The sequence below is a fragment of the Molothrus aeneus genome, chromosome 3 (assembly GCF_037042795.1).
Source record: "Molothrus aeneus isolate 106 chromosome 3, BPBGC_Maene_1.0, whole genome shotgun sequence".
Lineage (NCBI taxonomy): Eukaryota > Metazoa > Chordata > Aves > Passeriformes > Icteridae > Molothrus > Molothrus aeneus.
The window spans coordinates 2563590-2591513 of NC_089648.1; the positions used below are offsets into that span (position 1 = coordinate 2563590).

General features: G+C 44.4%; 2 protein-coding genes across 2 annotated transcripts in view; one reads left to right on the top strand and one right to left on the bottom strand.

The window, feature by feature from the left end:
- Positions 1 to 133: 133 nt before the first annotated feature.
- Positions 134 to 25583, top strand: PUS10 (pseudouridine synthase 10). The gene is made up of 18 exons (XM_066546033.1): positions 134 to 150; positions 1654 to 1790; positions 2706 to 3020; positions 4242 to 4328; positions 8426 to 8460; positions 8899 to 9010; positions 10527 to 10588; positions 13067 to 13112; positions 15224 to 15288; positions 15713 to 15798; positions 17857 to 17982; positions 18799 to 18855; positions 19744 to 19820; positions 19899 to 19954; positions 20080 to 20197; positions 21282 to 21424; positions 22618 to 22717; positions 22969 to 25583. Exons 2-18 carry the CDS (start codon positions 1665 to 1667, stop codon positions 23005 to 23007), a joined length of 1650 nt encoding a protein of 549 aa, XP_066402130.1. The 5' UTR covers positions 134 to 150; positions 1654 to 1664; the 3' UTR covers positions 23008 to 25583.
- The window catches only part of REL (REL proto-oncogene, NF-kB subunit), a 29064-nt gene continuing 26556 nt past the window's right edge, over positions 25417 to 27924 (bottom strand). The window contains exon 10 of the mRNA XM_066546032.1: positions 25417 to 27899. Coding sequence (XP_066402129.1) covers positions 27232 to 27899 — 668 coding nt within the window. The 3' untranslated portion in view covers positions 25417 to 27231. The remainder of the gene's footprint in view (positions 27900 to 27924) is intronic.

Genomic DNA, 27924 nt, shown 5'->3' on the forward strand with positions numbered 1-27924 from the left:
GGCCCCGCCCGCCGACAGGCGCCACGCGAGAGCGCCGAGCTATTCCACCAGCCACCCTACAGGCGCGGCGCCCCACCGCGCCGGCCGAGCGATGCGCTCTGCAGCTCTGCTGAGTGGGCCTGTGCCGGCTCCGGGGGCCGCCGAGCGAGGGTGAGCGGGAACGGGAACGGGAATGGGAACGGGAATGGGAATGGGAACGGGAACGGGAATGGGAATGGGAACGGGAATGGGAATGGAAATGGGAACGGGAATGGGAATAGGAATGGAGCGGGAATGGATCCGGAACGGGGCTCCTGTGGCCCCGTCCCCTCACAGATGAGGGGCTCTGAGCTCCGCCCTGAGGTGCTGGGCCGGAGCGGAGTCGGGGTTCCTCCCGTCACGCTGCCACCAAGTGTCAGGAATATTGACTGTCACATTTACCAGGTGGAATATTGTCACATTTACCCTCGTGTGTCACGCAGTGCCAGTATAAGTATATATAATTCACCTCGTATGGAGCTGAATTGAGGTCGCAGTTACTTAAAATCGTGTTTGTTTGTGTTTTTCTTTCCTTTAAAAGCAGCTTTGGTTTTTCCCAGGCAGCCCTTGGTTTTTACAGCTTACCCTGAAGTATCCAAATCCAGGAATAAAGAAATGCATTGAATTAATCAGTTTTCCGTGCTGTGGAGGCTCTCCCTGGCTGCAGGATTCCTGAGCAGGATGGGGAATTGCAGGTGTAGCAGTGGCTGGCATGGAGAACATGGATAAATTCCATCCCTTGGGACACAAGGGCTAGCACAGTATCAAATGTTGCTTACAGGAGCTAAGCCCAAAGCAAAATCGGGTGGTTCATTAGTGCTCTGGAATTCCTTGCTGAATTTATTCCCACAATGGACTCGTTAAACCTTTGGTCTGAACAATTGTGGTTATCCTTATGTGCTTCCTGAAATTTCCTTGATGTCCAGTGAGGGTGAGCACCTCATTGGGATTCTCTCTTCTTCCAAAAAAAAAAAAAAAGCTGAGTTTACAACATTTTGGCCAAAAAAAAAAAATCAAAAAAAAAAATCAGTCTTTTCTAAAGTTTTGGGCAGAAAGAATGACAGGAAACCAAATTAGCCATGATATTAAAAAAAGAAAAAAAGCATTATGAGATTTCTCATAAAACCGTGAGTTCTATATTGAGAAGGGAAATAAATCTTTATTTTATAAATCTTATTTATCTTATAAATCTTATTTATCTTATAAATCTTTTTTTTTCTCCCTGTGATTTTAACACACTGATTCTTTAGCCACTGCAATTTTAGGAGGAATTCCCATTTTAAATTTGCCTTATTATGTGTCAGCTCCACCCTCCATCATTCAGTAAAGATTAGCGTGTCATGTACTTTATCCAAGATAAAACTGGGCAAAAGCTCAGCATTTCCTTGTCAGAACTTGAGTTCAGGTTTTCTAGGAAAAACCCAACAAATACAGAAGCTTTTCCTGCAGCCAGTGATCTTTTTGGGTTGGTCTTCCACTTCCCTTGTGCCCGTGATTGAAAACAACCATTCATCCCAAGTTTTCTCTAGAGGCCAACAAAAACTCCACTTACTCTAAGCATGGTGCAGCTAAGTCTCAGCTGAGTACTTTGTTTATTCTAAGCTTGTCTTTTTACCTGTGTGTGCTGAATGTTAGGTTCACCCAGCATGTCTCCAGTGGCAGAGAAGGACAGAGCAGTTGTTCAGCTCCTGCTCGACGCTGGCACATGCCCACGATGTGTTCTGAGGTTCTGCTCTGTGGGGTCACAGCTGCTCTACAGACACCCACTCCAGGTTTGTCCTTTGTGGCCTGAAAGGAAAAGGAGTTATGTAAAACTCTGCTTGTGCCTTTAATGGGGAGGAAATTTATGTGAAAATGCAGATTTGGTAGGGGGATGCGACTGAAGAATTGCAGGGCAAAGGTTGAGGATAAATCAGAGAAATCCTCCTTAGCTTCTCTAACCCCCTCTCTTTATGCTTTCTGTCTGTCTGTCTTGATTGTTTTACCTTTGCTCAAGTTTAGACTCTCCACCACCTTTTTTCCATTTTTTTGAGGCCTGTTTGTTCATTGTACCATTTTTTATCCTTTTGCATCTCTACCTGCTTTTCCTCTGAGTTGCAACAGCACAGTAACTGCTGTCTTCCCTACCAAAATCCTTTTAATGAATCCTTTTTCCTGAACTATGTCTTGTCTCTCATCCTTCCAGGAATCAGAGATGTGCAGGTAATTGTTAATTTTTGAAGGCTTCTCTCCTGATACAAAGTTCTTACTCTGTGTGTTTCATTTCACCCCCACCTGTTTCTGCTGTCTTTTCTCTTTATTGTAGTGGCCAGCTCTGTTCCTGTTGAGTTGAAGGAATTAAATTCTAACATAATCTAAATGACAAGAAGCACTAAATGTCTCTTTTCATGGAATAGTGTTGGGGCAAAGATAAATGTGTTTCTGCGAGCCAGGTCTGGAAAACGTTTTCATTCTTGGATGATAAACAAGTCTATTCAGCAATATTTTCTCTGGAAATTTCTATTCTGAGAGAAATGCAGCTTGAAGCTGTTGAATTGTGTCTTAAAGGTGTTTTTGGGCATAAATTCCCCGTTGTTAATGACATACACTGAGCCTCTTCTGGAACAAACACAATTCCACTGCCCTGTGGAATGGGGGTTGTTAAAGAGGAGCAGACAACCAGGCTGTGTTTCCTCTGTTTGTGCCAGGATCTGCTGAAGGATCTGCAGGAATTTCTGAAGAGCAGCCAGGAAAAGGAAGGCACAGTGTGTTTGGATGTGGCTGACCCCCCTTGTAAGAGACTCAGGCTCGAGCACAAGGAGGAAGGTGCTGATGAGCTGAACCACAACGGGGCCATCCCACAGCTCCCCTCAGCTGGGAATGCTGGGAATGCTGGGAATGCTGGGAATGCTGGGAATCCTGCCCTCAGTGGGAATACTGCCCTGGAGAGCTCTGCTGGGAGGGTCTGCAACGTGTGTTTGGGAATTCTCCAGGAGTTCTGTGAGCCTGACTTTGTTAAAAAGGTACATTTGTCACCTTTTGGGGTACTTTTTTGGAGTTTGTGTATGCTGGGGCCTAACAGGATAGAGAACAAATAGACCAGACAACAAACCAAAACATTTGCCTGTTTTGAAGATTTGAAATGTAGATGGCAGAATCCTGCTCCACTCTGCTCCTGGGCAGTGTTTGCACACCCAGCAGTGCAACTGGGAAGTTGCATCTGTGGTGGCACCAAATTTTGCCCAGGCTTTGTCACAGTGGCACTTTTTAAAATAAAAAAAATAGCAGTGCAGGTGCAGTGGAATGACTGCAGGGAGCAGACTTTCCAAAGAAAAGGACTCACAGCTATGTGGTTACATGGATTTAGGAGATGACCTGAGGTTCAGCTGCTTTCAGGGAAAACCTCTGAGGAACTCTTCACTTTTTATGTGACAGGAAAATGAGGAGTCATCAAGTGCTGCTCTCTGAACCACCAATAACAGCATGAACCTGTCTTGAGGAAGTACCACAGGGCAAGAAAATGTTTTGGTGATGCAGCAGATTGTGGATAACAGAGAAGATGTGAGTTAGGAGAGAATGTGGGCACAGAGCCTTGCAGATGCCACCTCTGAGCAATTGTACTGCTCATGTGAGCAATATCAGCTAGATATTTCTAGCTGAAATATCATCTAGAAAACTCACACTGGCACCTGAGATCTTTAACAGAATATCTCAATTTGGAAAGCATTTGATTTAACAGCGGGAATGTATCAAAAATGGGACTAGACAGAAAGCACAATACATAGTTTCTGTTGCTGCAGAACATAATTGTTTCTTTTTTGTTTCCATGGGCAGGATCTGTATCTTTTTACAGAATCCCCTGCTGAGATTTGTTTCAGAGCTCCTCTCTTCAGTGGCAATGGAAAATCTGACAGCAGTTGTTAAGGCACCACAAAACCTACTTATTTAATACAGAAATTTCCTTATCTGAGATGCTGTTTTCACCTAAAATTTCAATATACAATTGGTCCTGGCCAAGAATGAGTTTGGTTGTTTCATAGCACCAAGGATACTGGTGATTAGTAACTTTTTTTAACAGGACAGAAAAGCTTGTATTTCAATAAGTTGTTAGTGATTATTCTGGTTTGTATTTTGGGCATCTCTCTGAGTGTGTGATAACATCAATTCACAGTGATTATTCTAGAGCAAAAATTATCAGCTCACTCCCATTGCTGTGGTTTCATATTAAACTCCTTCTCTTACAGGTGTGCCAAAAAGTTAATTCTGCTGACTACCAGTTCACCAGTTTTGTATTTTCTGTGTCACTACCCCCACAGCTGTCTGTCAGGGAGGTAAGTAACTCAAATAACAACTTAAATAATTAAATACATATTTAAGAAAGTAACTGTGGAACGTACGATGGTTTGATTTTTAATTGTTATTGTTTAAAAAAAACCCCAGAAGCCCATGCTGGAAGTGAAGTCTGCTCTCCCCTTCCTTCTGGGTGAGCATTATTGTAATTAATAAAGGGCCTGAATCACTTCAGTTTTCAGTTAGCCCAGGAGTTACTCTCCATCTGAAGACCTAAAAGAGTTTGTGAAACCCTCAGGTGCAGATGCCAGCCCTGCTTTGTGGATCTTCTCAGAGCCAGAGCTGCCCAGCTGGTCCCTTTCCAGGGAAAAAGGATAATTGGTAGTGCAAAATCCAAATGAAGGAATTTGAGGATGAACTCTTGAAGTGTTCAGCATTTTAAATGATGGGGAAATACACTTAGTTGTGAGGTATTTTGCAATCTTCCTCTGCTTTCTGATGTAAAATAAAACACAAGTACTGTTCTAAAAGTGATGTAAAAGTGGTGTTTTAAAGGGCAGCACGTAAATCTGTGCAGGAGTGGCTGAGATGTGGTGGAAGCTGCAGTGAACAAGGCAGAAAGAAGAGAAGATGGTGTTGGATTGCTGTGTAGAGCTGTGTGAGGTCTCTGCTCCCACACAGTTTGGTGAATTATCCGCTGCACCTGTGGTGCTGATTTGTGCTCTTAGCTGTGGCATCCTGGGCAGGTGCCACTGCCACAGCTGACAAATATTCCACTCCTAAATCCTCTGCAACATCAGATTCTCTTCTTCCCATCCTGAACTGAGCACAGTTGGTTTGTTTGCTTTGTCCTTTCTGGCTGGCTGAACTACCCTGATTCCCACTTTGGGCTTTGACGCCTCCAAAAGATGAGGTCTGTCAAAAAGCACTTCCAGGCCAGGTGAGTACTGGGATGCCTGTGATGCTCTGGCAAACCCCAAACTTAGGTCAGGCTTTAGTGAGTTTGAGTCCAGCTTTAGGCCCGGTGTGAGCCGAGGCCATGCAGCAGCTGATGTTTGCAGGAAGCCTCGGCAGAGGGTGGTGTTGCATTGCACTTCAGCTCAGGGATGGCCTCATCAACTGCCTGCGGCTGGAGCTCCAGCAAAGCGGCAGAGCTGGGGACGGCACGGGAGTCAGAGCTGTTCTGTGGGCCCGCACATCAATAGATGGAGTGAAATGAGTGAGTAGGAAGTTCCAAAACTGGGTCTGTTCCCTTTGGAAGCACTTTTGGTTTGGCTAGGAGAAGGTTTGGAGTGAGAAGTTCCTACTGTCCCTTCTACTCCATCCCTCCTGTCTTATCAAATGCTGAAGCAGCTTTATGTTTGTTCCAATTGCAGGGGTGAAAAGGGATGATGATGGAAGAACAATTTAAAATATCATGGAGCTTTATTAACCTCCTTTTTATGTTTATCACTTAAAAAAAGATAGGTGAGAACCTGTTTTACAGCCACAGAAAAGCAGCAACACAGTATGTAAAAATGTCTGAAAATGTCAAAATCAGATATCAGAATATCTCAACGTGCTTTGTGCTGAAAAGAGGCCGTTTGTTAAATTCTGCTTTTAATTCTTTGACCTGCTGTGTACAAGAGCACGTGGAATCCTCTCACCAAAGAGCACCCAAAGGCAGCCTCTCCCCCACTGCCCTCTGGTGTGACACACAGATTTTCTCCATCATCTTTTTTAACAAAAAAAAAATCAGAAACTGCCTCTCAGTGTTACCTTCATCCCATTAATTATGACACTTGTCATCCTGCCAAGTCTAAAATGTACGAGGGGAGCTGGAGAAGAGCAGGACATAAAATCTGCATTTGCATAGTATTTGTGTCTGTGATGCAAGGAAGCAATTGCCTCCTTCCACAAGCAGCAGGTTTGATTGAAATAAATCATAAATACAGGAGTCCCAGGTTTCTGTCAGACAGCTCTATTAGGATGTGAGGTGAGTGGTGCCCTTCAGAAGGGTGGCAGATCAGTCCTGATCCATCATCCTGGTGCCTGCTGCAAGGACATTGATGCAAATAACATCTGTACTCATTACTCCCTGTAGGGCTGCTGGGCCTCATCCTGGAATTCCCCATCTCCAAGCTCTTTGCTGATGCACTGAAGCAATGCTGGGGCTGGGATTGCACCTGGGATTTCAACTGTGCTCCCTCAGACAGCACCAGAATCCCATCCTGCAGCTCCTGATCAATGAGTGCCTTGTGTGCCACAGATGAGTTTGCTGCTGAGCATTGCCCTGCAGGCTTCAGCTCTGTAATGAGCATTTTTCATTTTCAAACCACTTCACAAACATGAAGTAATTAGGAAGGAGAGGGATCTGATCCCCTGCTCCATGTTCAGCTGGGAGAGAGTGCAGGGGTTTGGCTGGCTTGGTGGTTGAATGTGATTTGGAATTTGGGATCTTTTTGGCTTCTGTGCTTGCAGTACCCTCATCTATTGTTTCCCCTTAATTGGAGGGGAAAAGTAATTTCTTTCATTCTCTTTCAACTTGGAAGTCAAGAGAGAGAGGAGATGCAATTTGACCTGTGCTCTCATTTTAGCACAGCTACTCCCATGCAGAAGTTTTGTCTGTTTTGTAGTTTTATCCCAAGAAAACAGGGATGAGGAGTGTGATGAGCCTCCCCCTGAGTCCCAAACATCCCAAACCTGCAAGTGCCCTAAATCAAGGCATGAGAGAGGTTTCTTTGTAAATTGGCATTTGTCAAATGCAGCTTCCTAGGCCCAGTTCTGTGGTTGTCATATCCTGTAGTTCAGAGCTACGTTCAAGGAATTTCAATTGAAGCTATTTTTATTTATGATTTTATCTGGGTTATTATGCAAACAGGATTACAGTATGCTTCAAGTGAAGCAGCCTTACTCATACTGTCTTCAAATGCAGGATAATGAATCACAGTGGATTTGAGCAAACAGCATTTCATCACTACAACTGCATTTGTTTTGTTCAGCAATCCTGGAGCTAACAAAGTTTGTGTCCTCTCTCCACCATCCCTCTGCCCTCTTAATTCCCAGCACCGTTTTTAGGGTTCCCTCATTCATTCTTTTAGGTGCACCAAAGGAAGGACAATAGACTTATTTTGTTGATTGAGTTCCTTATCAGCGTGGAAAAGGGATCTCTGATGTGCTTCCTTCTGATATCCATGTCATCCTGAAGTTTGAGAACTGTTTTTAAACCTCTTCCTCAGAATTATTTCCTTGACAATGCGCAGTGATTCTTTCAGCAGAGTTTGGGGGAGGTTATTCTCTAAGTACATGAAAAATAAAAGGTGGGGAAGAGGTTTAAAAGCCTGCAGCCTACAGACTGAAAACTGTTTCATTGTGATGGATTCAAATCAAACAACTTGATTTTTGGAGTTTGTCTCCAGTGGGGAGGGTGACACAGGCTGAATTAGTTAAGTGCTTTCCTGCCAGTCCTAGTGTATTTTTTGAGTAGAGGAGAACTGAAACTGTTGTTGTTATTCATTGTAGGAAGTTTTGAGGGGAGTTTTTATCTTTTTACTAAGTGTTAGTGAACTTGAGCATTTGTGCTGAAAGTTCCCTCTGATTTCTAGAATTATTCCTTCTGTTCCTCCCCTTTTCCAAATTTAGCCTATTCACCTAAACTGTGTTGGGTGCAATTCTGTGATTACCAAGTAAGACCAAATACATTTTTAATTCCATTTTTTATAATGGATGATAGCTGAATTTGGGGTTTTATTAATTTATGCCAATCAGCTTTCATATCCCATTCATTTAGACACTTTTTTTTTAATTTTTACATGGGAGATAACTGATGACTTAGAGTCTTTTTGTAGTTACAATATTAATAGCAAGTTTCAAAGTGTTCAATGATGCCTCTTATTTTTTAACCCAGATAGGATTTGATGGGAAGAACAAAGTGATGTCTTAGAAATAGGTGTCAGAAATAAAAACTCACAGCAATCCCATCTTTCCACTTCTGAAGCAAAAGCTAAATTCCTGATACTTTTTTTTTTTTTTGTCAGGAATTATAAAAACACTTGTCCCTTTGCAAAGAGTCTCTCAGATTGTTGGGAGTTCTGAGCCTTGATTTCACTTGCTTTTATTTTTTCCTCTCTTTTCCCTGGGCATGGCTGGTGACCTGCAGCGTGCTGCTTGGCTGGGGGTGAAGCAGCAGATGAGGTGAGCCATTGCTTTTGCTGTCTGTCTGTCTGTCTGTCTGACAAGAGCTCTTCATACAGACACCATTTCTCTACTTATTGTCCCGTTTACCTGATGCCTACAAAGAATAAGGTGGCAGCTGGGTTTTGTGTGTTTTGTTTGTTTTTTTTTTACCTGGTTTGACCTCACTTGGGGTTTCTTATCTCTTTTGGTCTCTAAGCTCCCAAACAAGTGGTTTGAAATGCATCTCTCCCTTCCTCAGCTTTTCTCTGGGCAGCCTCTGGAAAGACTTTTTGATCTCCCAGCAAGCTCTGGCATCAGTTTCCTCAGTGCACACACACAAAAAAAAAGAATCCATTTTACTTGGCAGTAGCTGCTTAAGTTCCTCTTGAAATATTGTATGTCATGTATCTATTTTTGACAGACCCCTGTGCAAGTTATTATTTCTTTGTGATTCAGAAATCTGGGCCTTCCCTTGGCAAAGGATGACATTGTTCAGCTGAAGGAAGCTTACAAGTGGATTATTCATCCCCAGCTGGCAGAAGAGTTGGGTGTTCCTGCTGATGGAAAGGTCTTGTATAAATAACAGAACACTTCTGTTTCTTCATTCTTTTTTCATCTGGGGTTGTGTGTGTATATTTATGCACTTATACACATGGTGGGGAAATAACAATGTATCCTTTTTTCCTTATTAACAGAGAGACAAGATGAGTGCCTCCTAAATTCACCGTAGGGAAGAGCAGGGGGGAAGTTCTTTTAAGCAGAGCTCTCCAAGTGGGAGTCCTGAGGGGCCCAATGTTCATTTTTGTACACACAGATCTTTGCATCTTCTGAAACCACCACAGGCCTGTGCTAAATCTCTTGTGTGCCATCTCCTTTTGTTTGTGAGACTTTTCCAGTTGTCTCCTTTCCAGGATCCCTGTTTTGCAGAGGCTGAGGAATGCTCCCACATTTCTTCCCTGCTCTGCTGTCACTGCCAGCACTTGTTCAGGTTCTGTGGATAAAATAAATGTCTGAAATGTACTGAAAGAGCAAGGACTGATCCTTGTTCACTCTAATGAACACTTGAAATGGGCTTGTTGGGACCTGCAATATCCAAAGTAGGCAGTAGAAATGGTTTGTTTTTTCCAACTGTTTTCAACTTGCAGATTGTCATTAATTTCCTTAAAATCTTTCTGCAAGGCACTGACTGAACATGGCAATCAGGTGTTGCCAGATTCAGAAGCACCTTGAATTGTCCTGAATGTAAATTTTCTGTCACCAGCCATAGCACTGACCCCAGGCCTAGATTCACTTAGTCTTCATGTTGATTTCTCAGCTTCCATAATAATTACAGGCTCTGTTTTCCCAGGAGTGCTAATTGAAAGCATCCCTTTTGTCTTAGTGAAGAAAAATCCCCACTCAGTTACTCTGAAGATGATCCAGGAAGATACAAACTTCCCACACACAGAGCTAGCAAAAACTCCCCCCCACTCAGGCAGGAGCCACTCCAGCCATCCCTGTACCACAAAAGTTGTTTTTTAGTGCCTTTTATCTACAAGGCCCTTGAATATTAGCCAATCTTTTCAATAGCCCTCCTGAGGTGTTCTGCTATCAGAGTAACACAAGTAATGAGTGTTGTTTGCCCAAGGCCAGAGAGGGAATTGGGGCAAGAATTGAGATTGCACTGGAGTTCCTGGGCTAGCTGTCAATCCAGCAGGATGTGTTGCCTTGCTGTGCCCCAAGGCCATGCAGGCACTGCAAAGGAGCCCCTGACAAAATTTACAGCGGTGACTCCTGCAGGGTTTTTATCTTTATTGCCCTCCTGGGAGGGCTCTGGGGTGTGTAATAGGCTTTGAGCCTTGGCTGCCTCTGCCTCAGCCTGCACAGGATGGCACCAGGGCAGGTCACTCGTGGCTCTGAGTGCTCTCACGTCATCCTTGGTGACTTCAGAAAGGCAAATGCTGCTCTGGCACACCTTGTAATGTCTTCAAACATAAATGGATGGGTTATGCTCTCTTTTGTCTCTGCTGTTTTCCTACAACTGCAGTAGGGGTGCTTGAGAGTATCCTCCCTTACCTCCTCCTTTTTCTTTTTTTTTAATTTAGAGTTTGTTTGAAGTCAGCGTGGTCTTTGCTCACCCAGAAACAGACGAGGAGTGCCATTTCCTGTAAGTTTTCTACATGTAACAAAAGATCTTTATCTAAATGTTGTGCAATATTGTTGGTTTGATTTGTTACAGAGGACAATATGCAGTGTTTATAAACTATTATAAACTAGAATGTGGCCTGCATCTAGATTTCCTCATATCCATGTGAACTTGGCAGAGCTTGAAGTTAAATCATCTCTGGTTAATTCTGCTAATAAAAAAAAGCATCTGGAATTCTGATTTGAACTGGAAGGAGAGCATTCAGATAAGTTCTTCAATTTCAGCCCTCCTCAAAGTCATTCACTGTATAATTTTTTAAAATGTGAACAATGTAATTGCAGGTGGGGGAATCTTTTGAGGTCATACCTAAGTTTTCCTGCTCCTGTAGGACACATGGACAGGAGAAAAGGCTTTGAAGTGAGTTAATCCAGCTTAGCTGGTTGATGAAAACAAACAGAAATTCCCTGGCAACTGCACCCAGCCCCTGGCCTGGCCCAGCAGGGCACCTGCTGTACACAAAGAAGCAAAACAGTTCTGTGAATTTAGCTGCCATTTAATCTGATTTCTCAAAATCTAGCTGTAGTATACTCTGGAAAATTAGGGTCACTCTTCCTGTTTGTTGATGCTTCCTGGAAAACCTAAGTTAATTTGCACCTCCTGCAAGTGAAATCTCAGCATGGAAGGGAGCAGAGATGTCTCAGTTAAAATGTGAATTCATTTCTTGAGACTGCAGATTTCTCTTGCAGCCTTCATTTATTTCCTGATTTCTCTTCTGGCAATTTGTGATCTTTGGGTGCTTATTCCACCACCTTCTTGGTTTTCCACAGCTGCATCTTTTGTTAGTCCTGAGGTGGGGGATGAAGGAATGGAAGTTTGGGAAGGAACCAGGTTTAGGAACAGTTATTACCAGTGTTTGCTGAACATCTTTCCTTTCCAGCTTCTTCAAGACTGGGCAAAAGGGGGAGAAAACTGTGGGGCCAAACCACTGTTCTAAATAATGATTGCTGCAATCCTGTAAAGAACTTAAGTGTTTCTGCATCCTGCACCCTTTTATTCTAATTTATTTATTTTTAATTCCTTCCTCTGAAACCTCTTCACTGGTATTTTCTGCTCATCCTTCCATCCTTTTTCTGGCCTTTCAGGAATTTTGCTGTTGAACATGTTATGGTGCCAGTGTTAGTGCTCCAAGCAGAGCAGCTGTAGAGGTGAAAGCTGTAAAGAAGTTCCATTCCACTTTCCAATTACTCAGGTTATTCCATGTGACCTGACAATATCCTTTTATTTGCCTCCTCTTTGTAGCACACTTAAACAGCAATTAAGGCTTGAGACACTTTCTGAAGTAGCAGCACATCACCTAATTTCATTACACAGTAGTTCCTGAGGTGCCAAGGCATTCTGCCTGTGTGAGTGGCTGGCTCTGGGCACATTCTGAGGCAGTGCTTTGGTTTTCAGGGAAATATGGTGAATTTGGGAATTATCACAGTAGTTTGACAGTCATGGTTTCTGTGGAAGCAAAGAAGGGCTTTGTCTCAACCTAGGGAGTTGCAGGTGTGCTTTTGGACTGGATTTCCACTGCAGTTTCTCACCTGTTCTTGCACAGTTGGGTGGAGGTGGGTGTGCTAAAGGACCCATGGTGTGACATGGAAGATTGCATTGGCTCTTGTCAGTTCACATTTAGGGTAAGGTGATACTGAAATTTGGGCAGAGGGAGTTTGTATTGCTTTGGGTCACAGACTGGCCAGGGAAGTTGTTTGTACAGAAACAGCAAAACCTGCTTCCTTAGAGTCTGAGGGAGTTACAGAGGTGTTGAAAAGCACCAGCAAGACATGATAGCTTGGGCTGGAGGTCAGAAATATCTCTGCCTGCATACACAGAAATCCAGAAACCATCTCTGCCTGCATACACAGAAATGCACTAATAGGAACAGCAGCTTCCTCCACGCTGCTCAGAAAAAGGGTTTGTTTCACTGACTGGGCTTTCACTTTCGTGAAACAGCCAATAGTTTCCTTTCAAACAGGCAAAGCACAGCTCGTGGTGAGCACCTGGGGTTACTTTTTCAGTGGGAAACTGAATTTTCCTCTCCAGAAGGGACAGTTTGAATCTCAGGTTTGTGGTGGGTGTTGTCTAAGAGCAGCAAGTACAGATTTCAAGGTGCCAGTGGATCTTGCCTAAAACTTAAAATATTAATCATGACCTTTATTGAGAAGGATTGGAAAGGACTGAAAGCTACATTTGTGTGCTTTTCCATCCCATCTCAAATCTGAGACATGGTGTTGGTCAGAGCAGAGGAGCAGAGCTTTGTCCATGATTTCCTTGGATCAAGTAATGCACATCTTGCACCATTTTTCGGATAAAGGGAATTTAAAAATCTGCTCTGAGCTGAGCTGTGGAAGTGAGACACTGGATGTATGTGTACAAAACCATTTACATGCTGTGCTTGTGAGTCTGTCTGTCTCTTTCTCTGTCAGAGGAGCAGCTAATTTTCATTTCTGTGTTTAGAGCCACAGCCTGCCCAGACTGTTTCAAACCAGCAAAGAACAAACAGGTAAGATCTCAGCATTGTATTTCTGCTCTGGCATTCTGAATTTCACAGCAGTAGCCTACAACTTACCTGGGTTTTCAGTCAGTGCTCATTGTCTGCTTTTCCTTCATCAGAAAGCTCTCTGGTTTCCAATTGTCTGAAAATAAAGTTGTCTCCTTTATTCACTTCACCATTCTCAGCTTAGGAAAACCAAGAGCTCGATGCTTTTGTTTAGGTTGTTCACTTTCCAGGCTGTCCAAAGGCCATCATTTTAGGAAGGTTCTCTGTAAATACCTCCCTTAAGAGCTAGGAATTTGATTGTCATGCATTAAAAGCAGCATAAAAGATGATCCTCCAGCTCTCTGTGGGTGAAGCAGTTCAGATAAGTCACGTTGTGAAGATGAGACTCAGCAGCCAAAAGGGAGATGATCACACTGCAGTTTCCACGTGCTCTGATCTCAATGAAAGCCAGGATACATGCAGGATGGTTTTATCCTGCCTGCCTCTGGAGGAGGGGGGAAAGAAAAGGGACCTTGCCACTTGCTGCAGACCCTGAGCACACTCACAGCCACTGATGGAAAAGGGGACACACGAGGATGAAAAACCAGTCAGAGGGGAGCTGCTGCAAGTGGGACAGTTGGTGTGATCAGAGGGAGAAAGTAACTCCTGTCAGAGGCCATTGCAAGGCCTTTGATTCTTTCTGGTGAAGAGTCTGCCAACGTTTGGCAGAGGCAGAGTCTGGCCCAGGAATTCTGCTGACTCTACTCCACCTGACCAATAAGCAGCACTCTTTTTTTGGAGAGTTGTATTGTTATAGCTCACTGCTTGCTGCATTGCTGCCCTTGAAAAGGGGGGAAATCCCACATAAGGAGCTAAAGCAGCGGGGCCTGGCTGTTAAATCCACACAGGCAACAAAATGTAGGGGAATCTAAAGAAAAATACCAGCTCTGAAGAGCTGTCAGAGGTTTGTCCTCACAAAGAAGCTGGGCTTCAAGGGCTGTGTTAATCAGAGAAGTGGTGTAAAAACTGGCTTCTGAGGGAAAATGTCTGTGCTGTCTGTGTAGATAGTCATTTAAACCTGCTGCTGCTTTCAGGGCTTTCCTGCTCCTCTGAGGGGAAGTGCTGTTATCTCTGATTTATGCTTGGAAGGAGAAAGAGCAGCTTTCCTGAAGACACCCAGGAACTCTCCAGAGCTGAGACTTGAATTGTCCCAAACAGTGACCATGGGGATTTTTGTTTGTTTGTTTTCCTAAATCCCTAATCCAGTTTGCAAAAAAGACACCATTAAATTAAAAACACATTCAGCAGAGAGCCCTCAGGGCAGTCCCAGGGCTGGAGCACATGCCTAGGAGGGGAGGCTGAGGAACCTGGACTTCTTCAAGGTTCTTGTGAAGGCTTTGGGGAGGATCCATTGAGTCTCCTCCTGGTGCCAAAAGAGATTCCTGAGAGCAGGGAGCCAGGCTGATCTCACAGAGCGTGGTGGAGGGAGGAGGCACAGCAGGAATAGAAATGAGAAGTTCAGAGGAGACACAAGAAAAAACATTTCCCCTTGAGGAGCCTCAGAGTGGCTCCATCCCAGGTGGATTTCAAGACCTGACCTTGCTTGGTTAGAAGGTTCATTTAGAGACCTTCTCCTGAGCAGGATTTCACCTCAGCTGTCACAACACTTGTTCTCCTGTCCCAGGAATGTAAATTCCCACTGGAGTTCCCCCAGCAGCAGCTGGCTGTGCCCAGAGCCTGGCACTCTGCTCCTGCTCCACTGGCATTGCTGCTTTGCTGCACCCTGGGGAGCTGCAGGAGGGAGTGCCCAGCCCCACTGCTCAGAGCCCTCAGCTCTGAAAATCAATCCAGTTTTGAGCTTCAGAAACAGATTCCTGCTCAACAGGCTTATCTTCAGCAGAACTACATCAAAGCTGGGCTTGGGTACCTTTAACTCCTGAAAAAGAAGCTGCTTTGGGTTTCTGTTCATGGATTTGGGATTCTGGTTTTAAACTGGTTTGGAAATTTGGACCTGGGCTCCCAAGTGAGCAGTGACAGAACTGCACAGTGTAAGTTTCAGTGCTTTTTTCTTCCTGGGCCATATCCTTTCCTTGCTTTTCTTAGTTCTTGACTCATTTTTTTCTTTCACTGTGCAGTCTGTTTTCACCAGAATGGCAGTTATAAAAGCCCTGGAGAGGATAAAAGAAGAGGATTTTCTCAAGTAAGTAAATACTGAAACTATTTCTTAGTATTGTGCTTTAATATAGAATTAGGGAGGGGAGGAAAATATCCAGTGGGTATGTACTGGTAGGGTGGCTTTAAAAGAACTTTTGATTGTTTAAATTCTGTTGGTTTACTGCTTAAAACATGTTTTCTTTCTGGCAATAGAAAATCACTCCTGTTCTTTTAATTAAAAGGATGATTTTGAACTTTAGAGTTTGTAAGGTAGGCTTCCCTTTACAAGAAATATTCCCATATTTCCAAAATGTTAGGAGTTGAGTTTCAAGAAAACACCAAGTGCTGTTAATATGGTAAAAAATCACACACAGTGGGAAGCCAAAATAGGCACTTTTTACTGCTCTGGTGATGCTCCATCATGTTCTGGTAGTGATGATGCTTTACTCTGTTTTTTCTTTCTAATACAGGCATTTTCCATGTCCCCCAAGCTCACCAAAGAACCTCTGTGATGCTCTGGAAATCCAGTGCAATAATGGTGCAGTTTTTGTGGCTGGTAAATTGATCCATTTCTCTGCTGCTGTCTTGTCTTGAAGAGAACTTTGTAAGACTGCCCTGAGACCCAGAGGATTCTTGCTGTTTGTTAATTCCTGTAATGAAGTGTAAGGAGCAAAGAAACAAACCCAGCTCTGTCCAGGAGTGCTTTGAAAGGGGAAGAAATTATATTTGAGCTCTGCTGAAGATATTATTTTGTCAAAAGTTAGAAATTACAGATCCCCTCAGGATAATGGTTTGAGAAAGGCACCTCCACACCAGAAGCTCCCAGCAGTGCTGTTCCCTTCCTTGGGTTTGGATTTGGATTCAGAGGTTTTCACCATCTGGATTTCTCTGCTTATTATCCCATCCAAACCCGCAGATCTTGGTGGGATTTATAAAGGTCTGGGTGAGACAGGCAGTGCAGCAACAGCTCAGGCAGTGCAACATCCCTGAGTTGAGATGATTGAACTTTTTTATCATCTGCCTGCCAGAGTGTTTGCCACTCTCCTAGTCCTTTGTAGGAACAGCTTATTTAAATACATGCAAACTGATTATTGCTAAAAAGAAACCAGCCTTTAATTTAAATCCAACATACTGTGATGATAAAAATCCTGAATATAAAGAAATGGAAAATGAAAAAGTGTGAAAGTGAATGGCAGGGTGGTTGATGTTCTACATAAACCATTCCTTATTTTTAATTACTGATTAGACAGTTAGATGTAAACTTTTTTGAATCCAAGATATCCAGTTCCTTTTAGGCTTTTCCAAACATGCTGCTTTATTTTAAGTTGGTTTATTGGGTAGTTTTTTTTCAGAATTCAACAGTATGAAGAGCAAAACAGAGGGTTTGCTTTCTGCCTGTCATTTAATACTTTATTTATAGTTTATCTTTTGCTCCAATAAACAATCCAGGCAGGTGTTTAATTTCTGAAGAACTAAATCCAGAATAGAATTTATTGAGTACAGTCCAGATATTTTGCTTTTTATAAATGAGATGGGATCTTAATTTGTAAGCACAACATTGTCCTCTTGACCTTACCTTTAGTGTTTACACCTCAGCCTTTTTTAAGGATAATGGGGCTGTCAAACCAAGAAACACCTTCTGTTTTTTTAGACCTACTCTTGTTCAGATCAAAAGTTAAAATTATTAGAATGGGGAGCTGAGAGAAAAAAAAATGGCCAACCTAATTCTCCTTTTTCTATTTTATGGAAAGAGAATTTAGCAGCGTGAGGCTGCTATACCTGAATGATGAGTCACCCTACTTTCATTATTTACCCCAGTGAAACTGTGTTACTCAGTTTCCCCATTTGTTTGTGTGGCTTTTTCTGCAGCTCAAACTGCAAAAGGAAACATTGTTCGAGATAGGAAAATATGATAGGAAACCAAACCCCTGAGATGTCAGAGGCCCAAAGCAATGCAAGAGCTACTCTGAGTTCCTTTGCTTTTCTATTTGCAAAGTTTCAGGTTGAAAGCAGTTTAAGCTCCTTGGCCTTTATGAATTATTTCCTTGCTTTGGGAATCTTTTCAGTTCTTATCAAACCTGTCCACAGAAAAGCTCATATTGGTCATCCATGTCAGGCTTGTTCTTGTGTTATAGAGGTGCCACCAAAGCATCACTGGGACCACTCAAAGATGCCAATCTCTACATGGCACCTTCCCAAGACTCTTATTATGGGGACTTTTCACTCCTTGCGTGCTGTTCCTTGTAGTGAGCCAAAGCATTTTAGTTTGGGTTTCTTTTCTTAAGCCTTGAGGCAATGGCAGAACTGGCTTGGAGCCTGGGTTATTTCACACAGGAGGGGGGTACCTGGGGGTTATTTCACACAGGATGGTGGTTCCTGTAGGCAGGACTGCAGCCCCAGGCTCTCCCAAGTCCACTCTCAGTGTCCATCCTGGTTACTGCCCCTTCCCTGGACACAGCCATGTGTGACCCACGGTGCTGGTGTCATGCTCCTGCCATAAAACAATCTGGAGCTGTCAAAAAAAGCTCCCATGGAAGTGAAATGTGCTGGGCAAGAGTGCAGCTTTCACTCATGGCTGTGGAATGGTTAAAAGTACCATGGTTGTCTTTTACAGGAAGATACAACAAATACTCCAGGAATTTACCTCAGACTCCCTGGATTATTGATGGGGAGAGGAAGCTGGAATCTTCAGTGGAAGAATTGATTTCAGAGCATCTGATGGCAGAATTCAAGGCAGACAGTAAGTCTTCAGGAGATCTCCTACCATACATATTTTTCATCACTACTAGAAGATTTTTTTCTTGGTAGCTACCCACTTAATATGGGAGTATAATGGGAAAAAAAATTGATGTTTCTTTATCCCTCTTGTTTCCTTCCATATTAAAGCTTGTAAACTTTATTTAGCTGTGATCTGGGAGTAATTAGATCCTTTTATCCTGCTGAAGTAGCTCCTCAGTGGATCTGATTATGCAGATGTGTTGGTTTCATGTGGCAGTGTTTTTGCTCAACCAAACTTCTTAACAGCTGGTAATTTATAGAATGACTTGTACCAAGAAGGTTTTTGCCACAGGTAAAAATTTATGGGCTCTGCCTGGCTTTTGAGCCCCTCATGTTTCTGACCATTTCTTTTCCTCAGTGCATAAAGTCCCACAAGCTAAATGCTCATCCAGGGATTGTCCAGATGAAATAATCACTGCCCATCATTTGTCATCTGACAAATGTGGAATTACAGACATAGAAGGTCCAAGGAAAAACTGCATTAAAATAGTAGTTTGGAAAAAAACCCTGCTACCTCCCCCTCTTCTCCTCCCAGTGGATAAATTAGTCTGGTTGTAGCAGTCTCATTCAGGCCAAGGAATTGGGAGAGCTCTTCAAGAAACTTGGGAATAAATAGGAATTCCCACAGTTTGTGAAGTGCAGGCTCCTGTTTACAAAGTAGATTTGAAGTAGATTTTGCAAACAAGTTTAGAAAGAAAGTATTTCACCTTTTAAAAGCTGTAGAGAGAATCACAAATATAAAATAAAAGCTCACCTGCCTTGTTTAAATCTGTTACAGGCTTTAATTTTAGTTCCTCTGGAAGAGAAGATGTGGATGTAAGGACACTAGGCAATGGTAAGGCTTGGGAAACCCCTTGTGAATCACAGAGATGAAATGGGTGTGTAGAGCTCCTCTGACAGATCCTGCTGAATGCCAAGTATGTGACCAGGCATGCTTTGGAATTTTATCTCAGAAGTTATTCCCAAAGTCCAACAGCTTCATAAAACCAGCTTGAAACAGGAGCCCTTTCTCAGTGGCCTTGGCTGCATGGGAAGGCATAGTTAGTTAAAAGTATTTTATTTTATTCACTCCCTACTTTTAAGCCATTTATGTCAGACTGACTCCTCTCTTGTTTTCTGCTGGATCCTTCAAATTCCCTCACTGCAACTGCACAAGGGAATTGTTTTCTTTTTGAACCTGAGTCCTTTCTAAAGGTCAGCTGCTTTCCAACACACTGGAGCTGCTGTAGCCAAGGGAGGAGGGAAAGAAGAAGTAAAAATGAACAGTTCTGTGTGTCAGTAGCTGTCTGATCTGTAGTGTGATTCTTGGCATGGCTTGTGCTGGGGATTGTCCTGGCCCTGAGCACAGAGTTACAACTCTGGCAACAGATGTTGAGCTGAGGGAGTGGGATTTAACATTGCTGTGCACCTGGGCATTGCTGTAGGTGACAGAAAATAAGCTAATTAGCTTTTTTTCTTATTTTATTTTTTAATTAGCACAGACTTGTACAAGATGTCTTCTGGGAAGTCATAATTTGCACTTATTGCTGATACTGGGGTTTAGTAGCCAAAAAAAACCTCCCTTGTTTCTTCCCTTGCATCCGATGCTCCATCCCTCAGCCTGCCAGTCCTGTCCCTGTTTGTGTAGCAGCAGACAGTGTTCACACCTTGCAGCCTTGCTGTGTAAATGCAGCATTCATTTTGAACAAGATGTTTTTGTGTTTTGTTTCGGTGCCGCTGCCAGGAAGGCCCTTTGCGATGGAGCTGGTGAATCCCCGCAGGATCCGTTTCAGCGCCGAGGAGATGAAGAGGCTGCAGCAGGTAAATCACGTGTGCAGCACGTGCTGCCTCTCCAGCCCAGCAGCTCTGCTAACTGAGTGCTTTCTTTAAATATCACAGGCAATTAATGACTCTTCAGACAAAATACAGGTTCGAGATTTGCAGCTTGTCACCAGGTCAGTGTTTATGGTCGCCGGGCGAGGGATTTCAAAGCAGTGCTTGGGGAGTTGGGAAGTGCTCCTGCTCACAGCCTTGTGTAATTATGCTTCTGTTAAGTGAGTAATTAATTTCTTTTGTTTAGAGAGGCAATTGGTCGTATGAAGGAAGGTGAGGAGGAGAAGACAAAGACCTACAGTGCCTTGATCTGGACAGACAAAGCGATACAGAGAGAGGACATTGCGTTTCTCGATGATATCAAGGTAGCAGGAGCTTTTGTTGCTCATTTAAATAGTACCTGTCCTGGTGCCTAGGGAAGGGTTAAATACAGGCCATCCATGGGCCTACCTCTTGCTCTGTGCTTGGTTTTTGTTTTGGTTTTGTTTTCTATAATCAGGGTTTCTCCTGCTATAGGGACTTGCCTACCACCCTTCCTTCGCCAGTCACTCCAGCAGGACACGGGAGTTGGCTGTCAGCAGGGACCACAAATCCATGTGTAATGTTCACCTTCCAGACCAAATCCTGGGAGAGGAGGAAATCTCCACCCCTTTGTTACCTTAGTAGTGTCCTGTGTGAGTGAAAGGAGCAGAAAAATTCTTTTGTTCTGCTCCAAAGCCATGCTCCCACAGCTGCAGCACTCTGGAGGTGGAAATGTCTATGTCAGAGTGCAAAGGGGCCTCAGGAAGGCTCAGCATGTGCAGGAACGAGAACTTTCTCCAGATGTTGGCCTGATGGAGAAGTGGGTTCAGTTTTTGGTGTGTTGCACCATTTCCTATAGGAGCTGCCCATGAGCTCATTCTCAAAGCCATTGCAGCTCAGGCAGGCAACTGCTGGGAAGTCCTTCCTTTAGCTTCCCTTGCTCCTGACAAGTTGCCTTTCACACTGCTGCCTCTCCTTTGGGAAAGGGAGTTGGGAATGAACTTCTGAAAAGACTGTTCTGAGATCTAATCTCATTTAAGGTTTTCCCCCCTCACTTTTATTTCTAGGGGGTTGGCTGTAGTTTAGACAAAGCATTTTGTGGGTGAGATTTATTTTTTTCTTCTGATTGCCCTGAGGCTCTGAGTGAGCTGCTAAATCCTGGAGTCATTCCAGCAAAGGGCTATGGAGATTTCAAGGTTATTCCTCTGTATTTGTGATTCCATTAGTTTGTGTTCATGTGAGGCCTCTGAGAGGGCTGTCCTTTTTCCTTTGATAAACTTGGAAAAAACCGGTCTTGCCTTGAGATAACTCAACTGCCAGAACACAGGATAAAAGAGATGGGACCAGTCAACACCACACACAGTTCCTACGATCCAGGCAGCCTTTGCACACCTCCTCCCTCATGTTTTTGGTCCCTCCTTGCACCAGGAGCTGAGGCTGGAGCAGAAGACGCCGCTGCGGGTGCTGCACCGGCGGCCGCTGGCCGTGCGCTGCCGGCTCATCCACAGCATGAGGAGCGAGTACATCGACCAGCACCACTTCCGCCTGCACCTCAGGACACAGGCAGGAACGTATCCTTGGCACCTGGAGCCTGCCAGCAAGGGGCCAGGCAGCTCCTGGGGGCACTGACTGGCATAAGGGAGTGGGACTGACGGGGGTAGGACGGTCAGGATGGATGGAGACAAGAGATCTCTGCAGCCAGGTCGTGGAACTTGGGGTTTATTGCACGGGGCCTGGGTGCAGGGCCCTGCTGGGAGCTGCCAGCCACAGCTCAGGCCCCAGAGAAGTTAAGAGAGAGGTAAAGAGAAAGAAGGCAAGAGCGTGGTAAAGAGGATGAGAGAGTAAAAGAGAGGATAAGAGGGCGAAGTTCCCGTTACAATACAATAAATCTTCTTCTGTGTTGAATATTCTAATTCTCACTAACCAGTCTAGTACAAGATACAAATCCTATAGCATTTACATACAGCCTATAAGAATCACTACATTACCACACTATGTTACATTTTAAACCCTAAAAACTCCTCTTTGGAGCCCTTCTGCCAAGCTGCAGGGTCTGCTCTGACCCTTGGGCCTGTCTGCAAGCAGAGGGTGTTGTTCCATCAAAAGGGGATCACCTTCAGTGGCCACACCATTCTTTTCCAGTTGTTCAGTAACTGAGGGATCTCAAAGCTTGCTTTCATTTCAATCTCACTTATAGTTTCCATATTCTCAAAATCTTTTGCCAGACAATCATATTTATAAGGCTTTCCTGTTTCATCTTCCCCAACATAAGGGGAAATTCCCTGCTCGGATGGCTGCAGTGTTTTGAAACCCTGGTCTCCCACAGTGGTGTCTCTGCACAATATTTGCTTTTGGGTCACAATTTCACATTGGAGTTTTCATTAAGTATGTGACAGATATAAAATTGTGCTGGTTAAAATACACTTCAGCTTTTTCTAATTTAACTGAAAACTTTTCGCCTCCAAAAATGACCTTTTCCACAGTATTTCATGCACTTCAGTGCAGACTGGAGATCACAGCTATTTACAAGTCACACTTTTGTCCTAAAGTCACTACTCAGTTTGGAATGAAACAAAATAAAGGTCAGCAGTGCAGTTTTTGTCACCAGAGTCAGAAGCCAGGAATTAGGTGCTCTCCTAAAGAAAGGTATGGGCTCAACAGGATATTAACTAAGAAATTACTTAGGAGTAGAAAAAACACTTTTTTTTCCCCCCTTTTGATTTCTTTGTGTGGAATGCACCTCTCCTTAGCCAGAGTTTTCCAGCTACATTAAAGAGTTTGTGCACGGAGACTTTGGGAGAACAAAGCCCAACATTGGGTCCCTTCTGAACAGAACTGCTGACATTCTGGAGCTGGATGTAGAGGTGAGTTGGTTGCTGTTTGTCTTTCCTGGAAATTACTAAGGGAGTTGCCCTGGTGAGATGCTTTCCATGGAATTGCTCTAAGTGGATCAACATTCCTTACCACAGGATACATTTCCTACTGCTACTCCCCTTTGTAAATGCAGCCCAACAGAGAGTGGTGCTGCCAGGTAGTAGCAAAAGGAGTTGTGATTCTCTTGGTATCTGTAAAATACCAACTCTGCTGCCTTTTTTTCCCCCCTCTGCTGTTCTAGTCTGTTGATGTTGACTGGCCTCCAACCCTGGCTGATTAACCCCTGGAGCTGGGATGAGGAAGCAGCAGCTCCCTGGCAGCAGCTGGTGACCAGACACTGTGCAGGATCTGTCACAGCCTGGGTGCCAAGGGTGTCCCTGGAACATTGGGATCATGTTGATCTGCCAGAGGATGATACCCTTGGGCACCACTTTACACACTCAGAACCAGGTAGTGTTGGTTCAGTCTCTAGCCTTACTTTTATTTCTTCTGTACATAAAAAGATTGTGGGGAGCCAATGTCTATAACCCTCCGTCAAGCCAGGTTTGATTTTAATTTTTTTTTCTATTAGATACTACAGCTTTCCTTGTGTGGATGCAGGTAACACTGAGTTACCTGAAACCCACTCCCAACTTTTCCTGAGACACTGCCTTTGTTTTGGTCAGTGGCTGTAGAGATAAGCAGATTTGTCTCTCAGAGTGCTTTTCAAAGGGGAAAAAAAAACATTTTCCGAGGAAAACTTTGCACTTAAAACCAAGTTTTTCTCATTTAAAAACATTGGGGATGCTTCCTAGAAACAAGAGTTGAGGCCTCCTCAGCCCTTTTGAGGAGTAGGAATTCCCCAGTGAGTCACAATGTACAAAAAGACTGTGAACTCCTGACAGTAGTGGGTGATGGGAATCTAAAGAAAAACAGGAACAAAACAGGAACACCGAGAATGTCAACGAGCAGGCAGAAGCAGGAGCTACCACAGGGTGCTGGTATCGAGAGAGAGAGAGAGATAAAAACCTCTGATTTAGCAGCATAATAAATTTTTTCTTGTGCCTCACCTTGGATGGATGCCTGGAAGAGTTGAATACAGCCTAGGAACTGGAATAGGGAAGATCTGAGGTTTTCTTTGGTTATTTTAAATGTTTCCTACTAAGCACCACCAAGGTCTTTAGGAAGTCATTTTCTACACCAGTATCATGTTAATCCATTAGGGAGGTGCTTCCCTGAAGTACAGAAGAGTTAAACTATCAACAAGAAATTAAGGTTTGGAATTTCAGAGCTCTTTGTTAACATTTTGGGGCTAAAGAGGGTAACATTTGCCAAGACAAGTTACCCTCCACTGTCTGGGGACAGGGAGGATGACTGGGATGTCTTCCCTTGAATTCAGTGATGCTACAACAGCTCCATGACAGCTTGAGCTGGAGGCTCTAAAAGTGTTAATAAATACATTTTTAAGGAGCTTCTTTAAGGCTCTGCCTGTGCTGGGCTCTCAACTTGTGTCTGTAATGTAAGTAATTCAGAAGCTCCTGTTTTTCTAACACAGAAATTTGATTCAGACAGAAATACTATTTTTGGTTTTAATATTAAAGCTCTTATGAGCAACACATTCCATGAGTAGTTCTCAGATAGTATCTGCAGCCAGGAAGGAAATGTCATTAATGATGGAAAACTAAAGAAACTGAATTCAGAAAACAAAAGGGAATTTCATATCTGCGTGATTTCTTGAAACTCACAGTGAGCTAAAATACAATTTATAAATTCCATAATCTACAAGGGAAAGAAAAACTGTAAACAAGACTGTGCTCTCTGGACACAACAGGCATGGGAAGAGCTGCTCCAAGGGGAAATGGAGCCAGAGAGGGGAGAGGGAAAGGGCTGCCAAGGACACACAAGGCTCTTCCCTGTGCAGCTCCTGCCTCACCTGGGGATCCCAGGAAGAATCCAGGATAAGGATTGGACTGGATCCAGCTCAGGGTGCTGGGTCTGAGCTCTTCTCTGGGCAAGGCAGAGAGCTCCTCCCAAAACTCCCAGGCTGTTTATTTTTGTGGGAAATCTGAAGTATCCAAATGGGAGGGTGGAAGCTGATATGCAAATATCCCTGAGCTCTCAAGGCAGCTCCTGGGCACCAATCACGGGCAAAAATGAAACTGAGAAATGTAAACTGGGGCTCTGAACTTTGTTTCCAGTCCAGTTTTGCAACCATCACATACTGAATATTGCAGCAATAACATTCATGTTGCACTTGGGCCTTCAGCTGATTTTTAGGAGTATTTTTGTGAGTGCTCAAACTGGGTGTTTGGTGAGAGCCAGATTTCATCTTGTATTTCCCCAGCTGGACACCTCTAATGCCTCCCCCCTGCATTTTGGTTTTGCATCAGCTCAGCTGGGCCTGGAGAGAGCTGAATTGGCAGCACAGCTCAGCCAAAAGCATCTGTGCCCTAAAACCCAACAGCTCTGCCACAAAACCTGCTCAGGCAGATCAGCCCTCACGTGCCTGAGGTTTTATAGGGGCCACCAGCAACAGGGAGCAGAAAATACCCCAAAAAACCCAGGATAAGCAACCAAGAACCTACCTTGTCCCTTTTTCCTGCCTTCCCGTGGTGAGGGACGTCACGAAGCCGAGGAGGCTGCAGAAGCTGAGCACTTGGTATAACCAGTTTTTTTAATTACCAAACCAACTCGTTTACAAAGGAAAACAGAACTTTGAAAATATTTAATTATACGGTAAAAACAAATTGTACTACAAAGAGCTTTATAAAGTGAGCAAAGGGTTTTCTGAAGTGAGCAAAATGTTTACATTTAATATAGTTAAAACTGAGAACTTCAAAAAAAAAAAGAACTGAATAAACAACACAATTCAAACTTTCTGTGTATTTCTTTGGCCTTTCTATTGCTTAGGAGTGTGGAGGAGAGGTGCAGAAGTGAGGAAAAACTGCTTTACAACAGTTTTCAGTTTGTTGTGCACCTGGAATCAGGGGAAGCAGTTTCCAAAGCTCACCTGACTGATGGAATTCCAGCAGCAGCACTGGAGTGCTCCCAATGCAATGGATTCCTGCAGGGAAGGCATCCCTGCTTTCCTGAAAGCCACAGAGGGGTTCTAGAGCACCTTTCCTTGTGTACAACTCCACATCTCAAGTGGCTTGTTTGATTTGGGGGGTGGGTTGAGGACAAGTTGTTGCTTTTTTTTGTTGTTGTGCCCATAGTGCAATTTTACATCACCAAAAGGTGACAACGGGGACCTTACCTGCCCTAAAGAGCAGCTGTGTCCCGTAGAAATACTCAGACATTTCCCTGTGTTGGTTCTTAAAAAAATAACAGCATAATAAAGTTGCCAAGGCCAGAGTGTCTTACCCAGCCAGGTACCTCCAGCTGGAGGTGTCAGGAACAGCTCCTGCTCAGGCTAAGAGCAAAGACTGGGAATCAAGTGGGTGGGAAGAACTTCTGGTTCCTGATACAGAGGACAGAGGAGTGGTTTTAATTAGTACAGACTGAAATGGCTTTAAAAGTTGTTAATAGAGGTGAGGCTGCACCAAGGCAGCCTCTGGCTTTGCCCTCCTGGGAGGGGGTGGTGCTGGGGAGGCAGGATCTGGGCCTTCTTTGAAGCAGTCACTTGCATAGCAGGAAACTGCCAGGATACCTGAGGAAAGAGTAAGTGGATACTTTGGCTCCAGAGATTCCTGCCTTTCCAAATCTCACTCACGTGGCAGCTACACACACACACACAAGCTGCAGAGCAATATCAGCTTCATTCCTAAAGCTACAGGGGCATGGCTTGTGAAATTGTGCAGTCTGGCTGAGTGCAGACAAGTCCTCACTTTCTGTTCCTTGTCTTGTGCAGTGATTTCCTTTACAACAGAGCTGGACTATTTAAAAACTCAAACCTTCCGGTCTTTTTAAATACATCTAACAATGACATAGTCATTAAAAAAAATTTACGAGTAAATTTGCCTTCAAAGCAAACAGAGTGTGGTGACAGCGTGGAAAATCAATACATGTTCTCATTTTAGGAGAAGGATATTTATAGAAAGGGGGTTAAAAACCCAAATCTTTCAAGTAAGTTGAGCAGAACTCAGGTGCCATTCATTAGACAAGACTGAATGAGAGTGCTCACGTGCAGGGTTTTTTTCCTAATTTCTGTACTATCAAAATTTAAATTTGATTTCTATAGCAAAAATGGCTATTTCAAAACAACTTCAACCCTGTGAAGTACTCGAAATTTTAACCCTTCTGAAGATGCCAGCTTTTACAGTCCCCAAAGGTAAGGAAGCTTTAAGTGTTAACAGTTCCCACTTCCAAAAATACGTCTACAAGATACTTTAAGGTACAGAAACCCCAAACCCTACTCCCACCTCCCTCTTTAGGGGCACCACTGTGGGCTGCAATAAATAACCTTTAAGTTATGTCCTGAAACTTGCACAGCAACATTCTGAAAGACAAAGCAGGGACTCCAGAAGGGTAAATGACTCCTCTCCACGCAGAGGCACCCGGGGAGCTTTACGCAGCCAGCGCAGGCTCACGGGTGATAGCTCTGCAAAATGTTATCGAAGGGGAAGGACTGGTAGAGATCCTCGGTGTGGACACCGTCGGTGTCGTAGAAGTGCCCGTCGGCCAGGCCGCCCTGCTGGCCCAGCCGGGGCTCGCCCAGCCCCTCCGCGTCCATGAAGCCGTAGGCGGGCTCGGCCAGGCCGGGCTGCGCTGAGGGGAAGGCGGCGCCGCCCGGCCCGGCCGGGGGCAGCTGGAGCTGGGGCTGCTGCCGCTGGCTGCCCGTGCCCAGCACGGCGCTGAAGCGCTCCAGGCTCAGGCTGCCGCAGTTCAGGTCCTCCGTGTCCATGGCCAGCGAGGCGCCGCCGCCGGGGAGGCTCTGCTGCAGCTCGGGGCCCGGCAGCACCGCGGCGCCCATCCCGTTGGTGCTGCCGAAGGTCCGGAAGAAGCTCGAATCCTTCTCGTCGGGCCAGGCCAGGGCGCCGTCGGGGAAGGCCGGCAGGGAGGCGCTGCCCTGGGGCTCGGTGTTGAAGCTGCTGCTGTGCGGGAGGGAGCCCAGCGCCCAGAACGGGGTGTTCAGCAAGTCCTGCTTGCCCGGCCCCGCCGGAGGCTGCGAGCAGCTCGGGTACAGCTGGCTCGGGTTGGACAGGGCTCCCAACCCCGAGGACATCATCAGCGTGGAGGGAAACACGTTGGGTTCTACGGAGAGAATGCCACTTTTTAG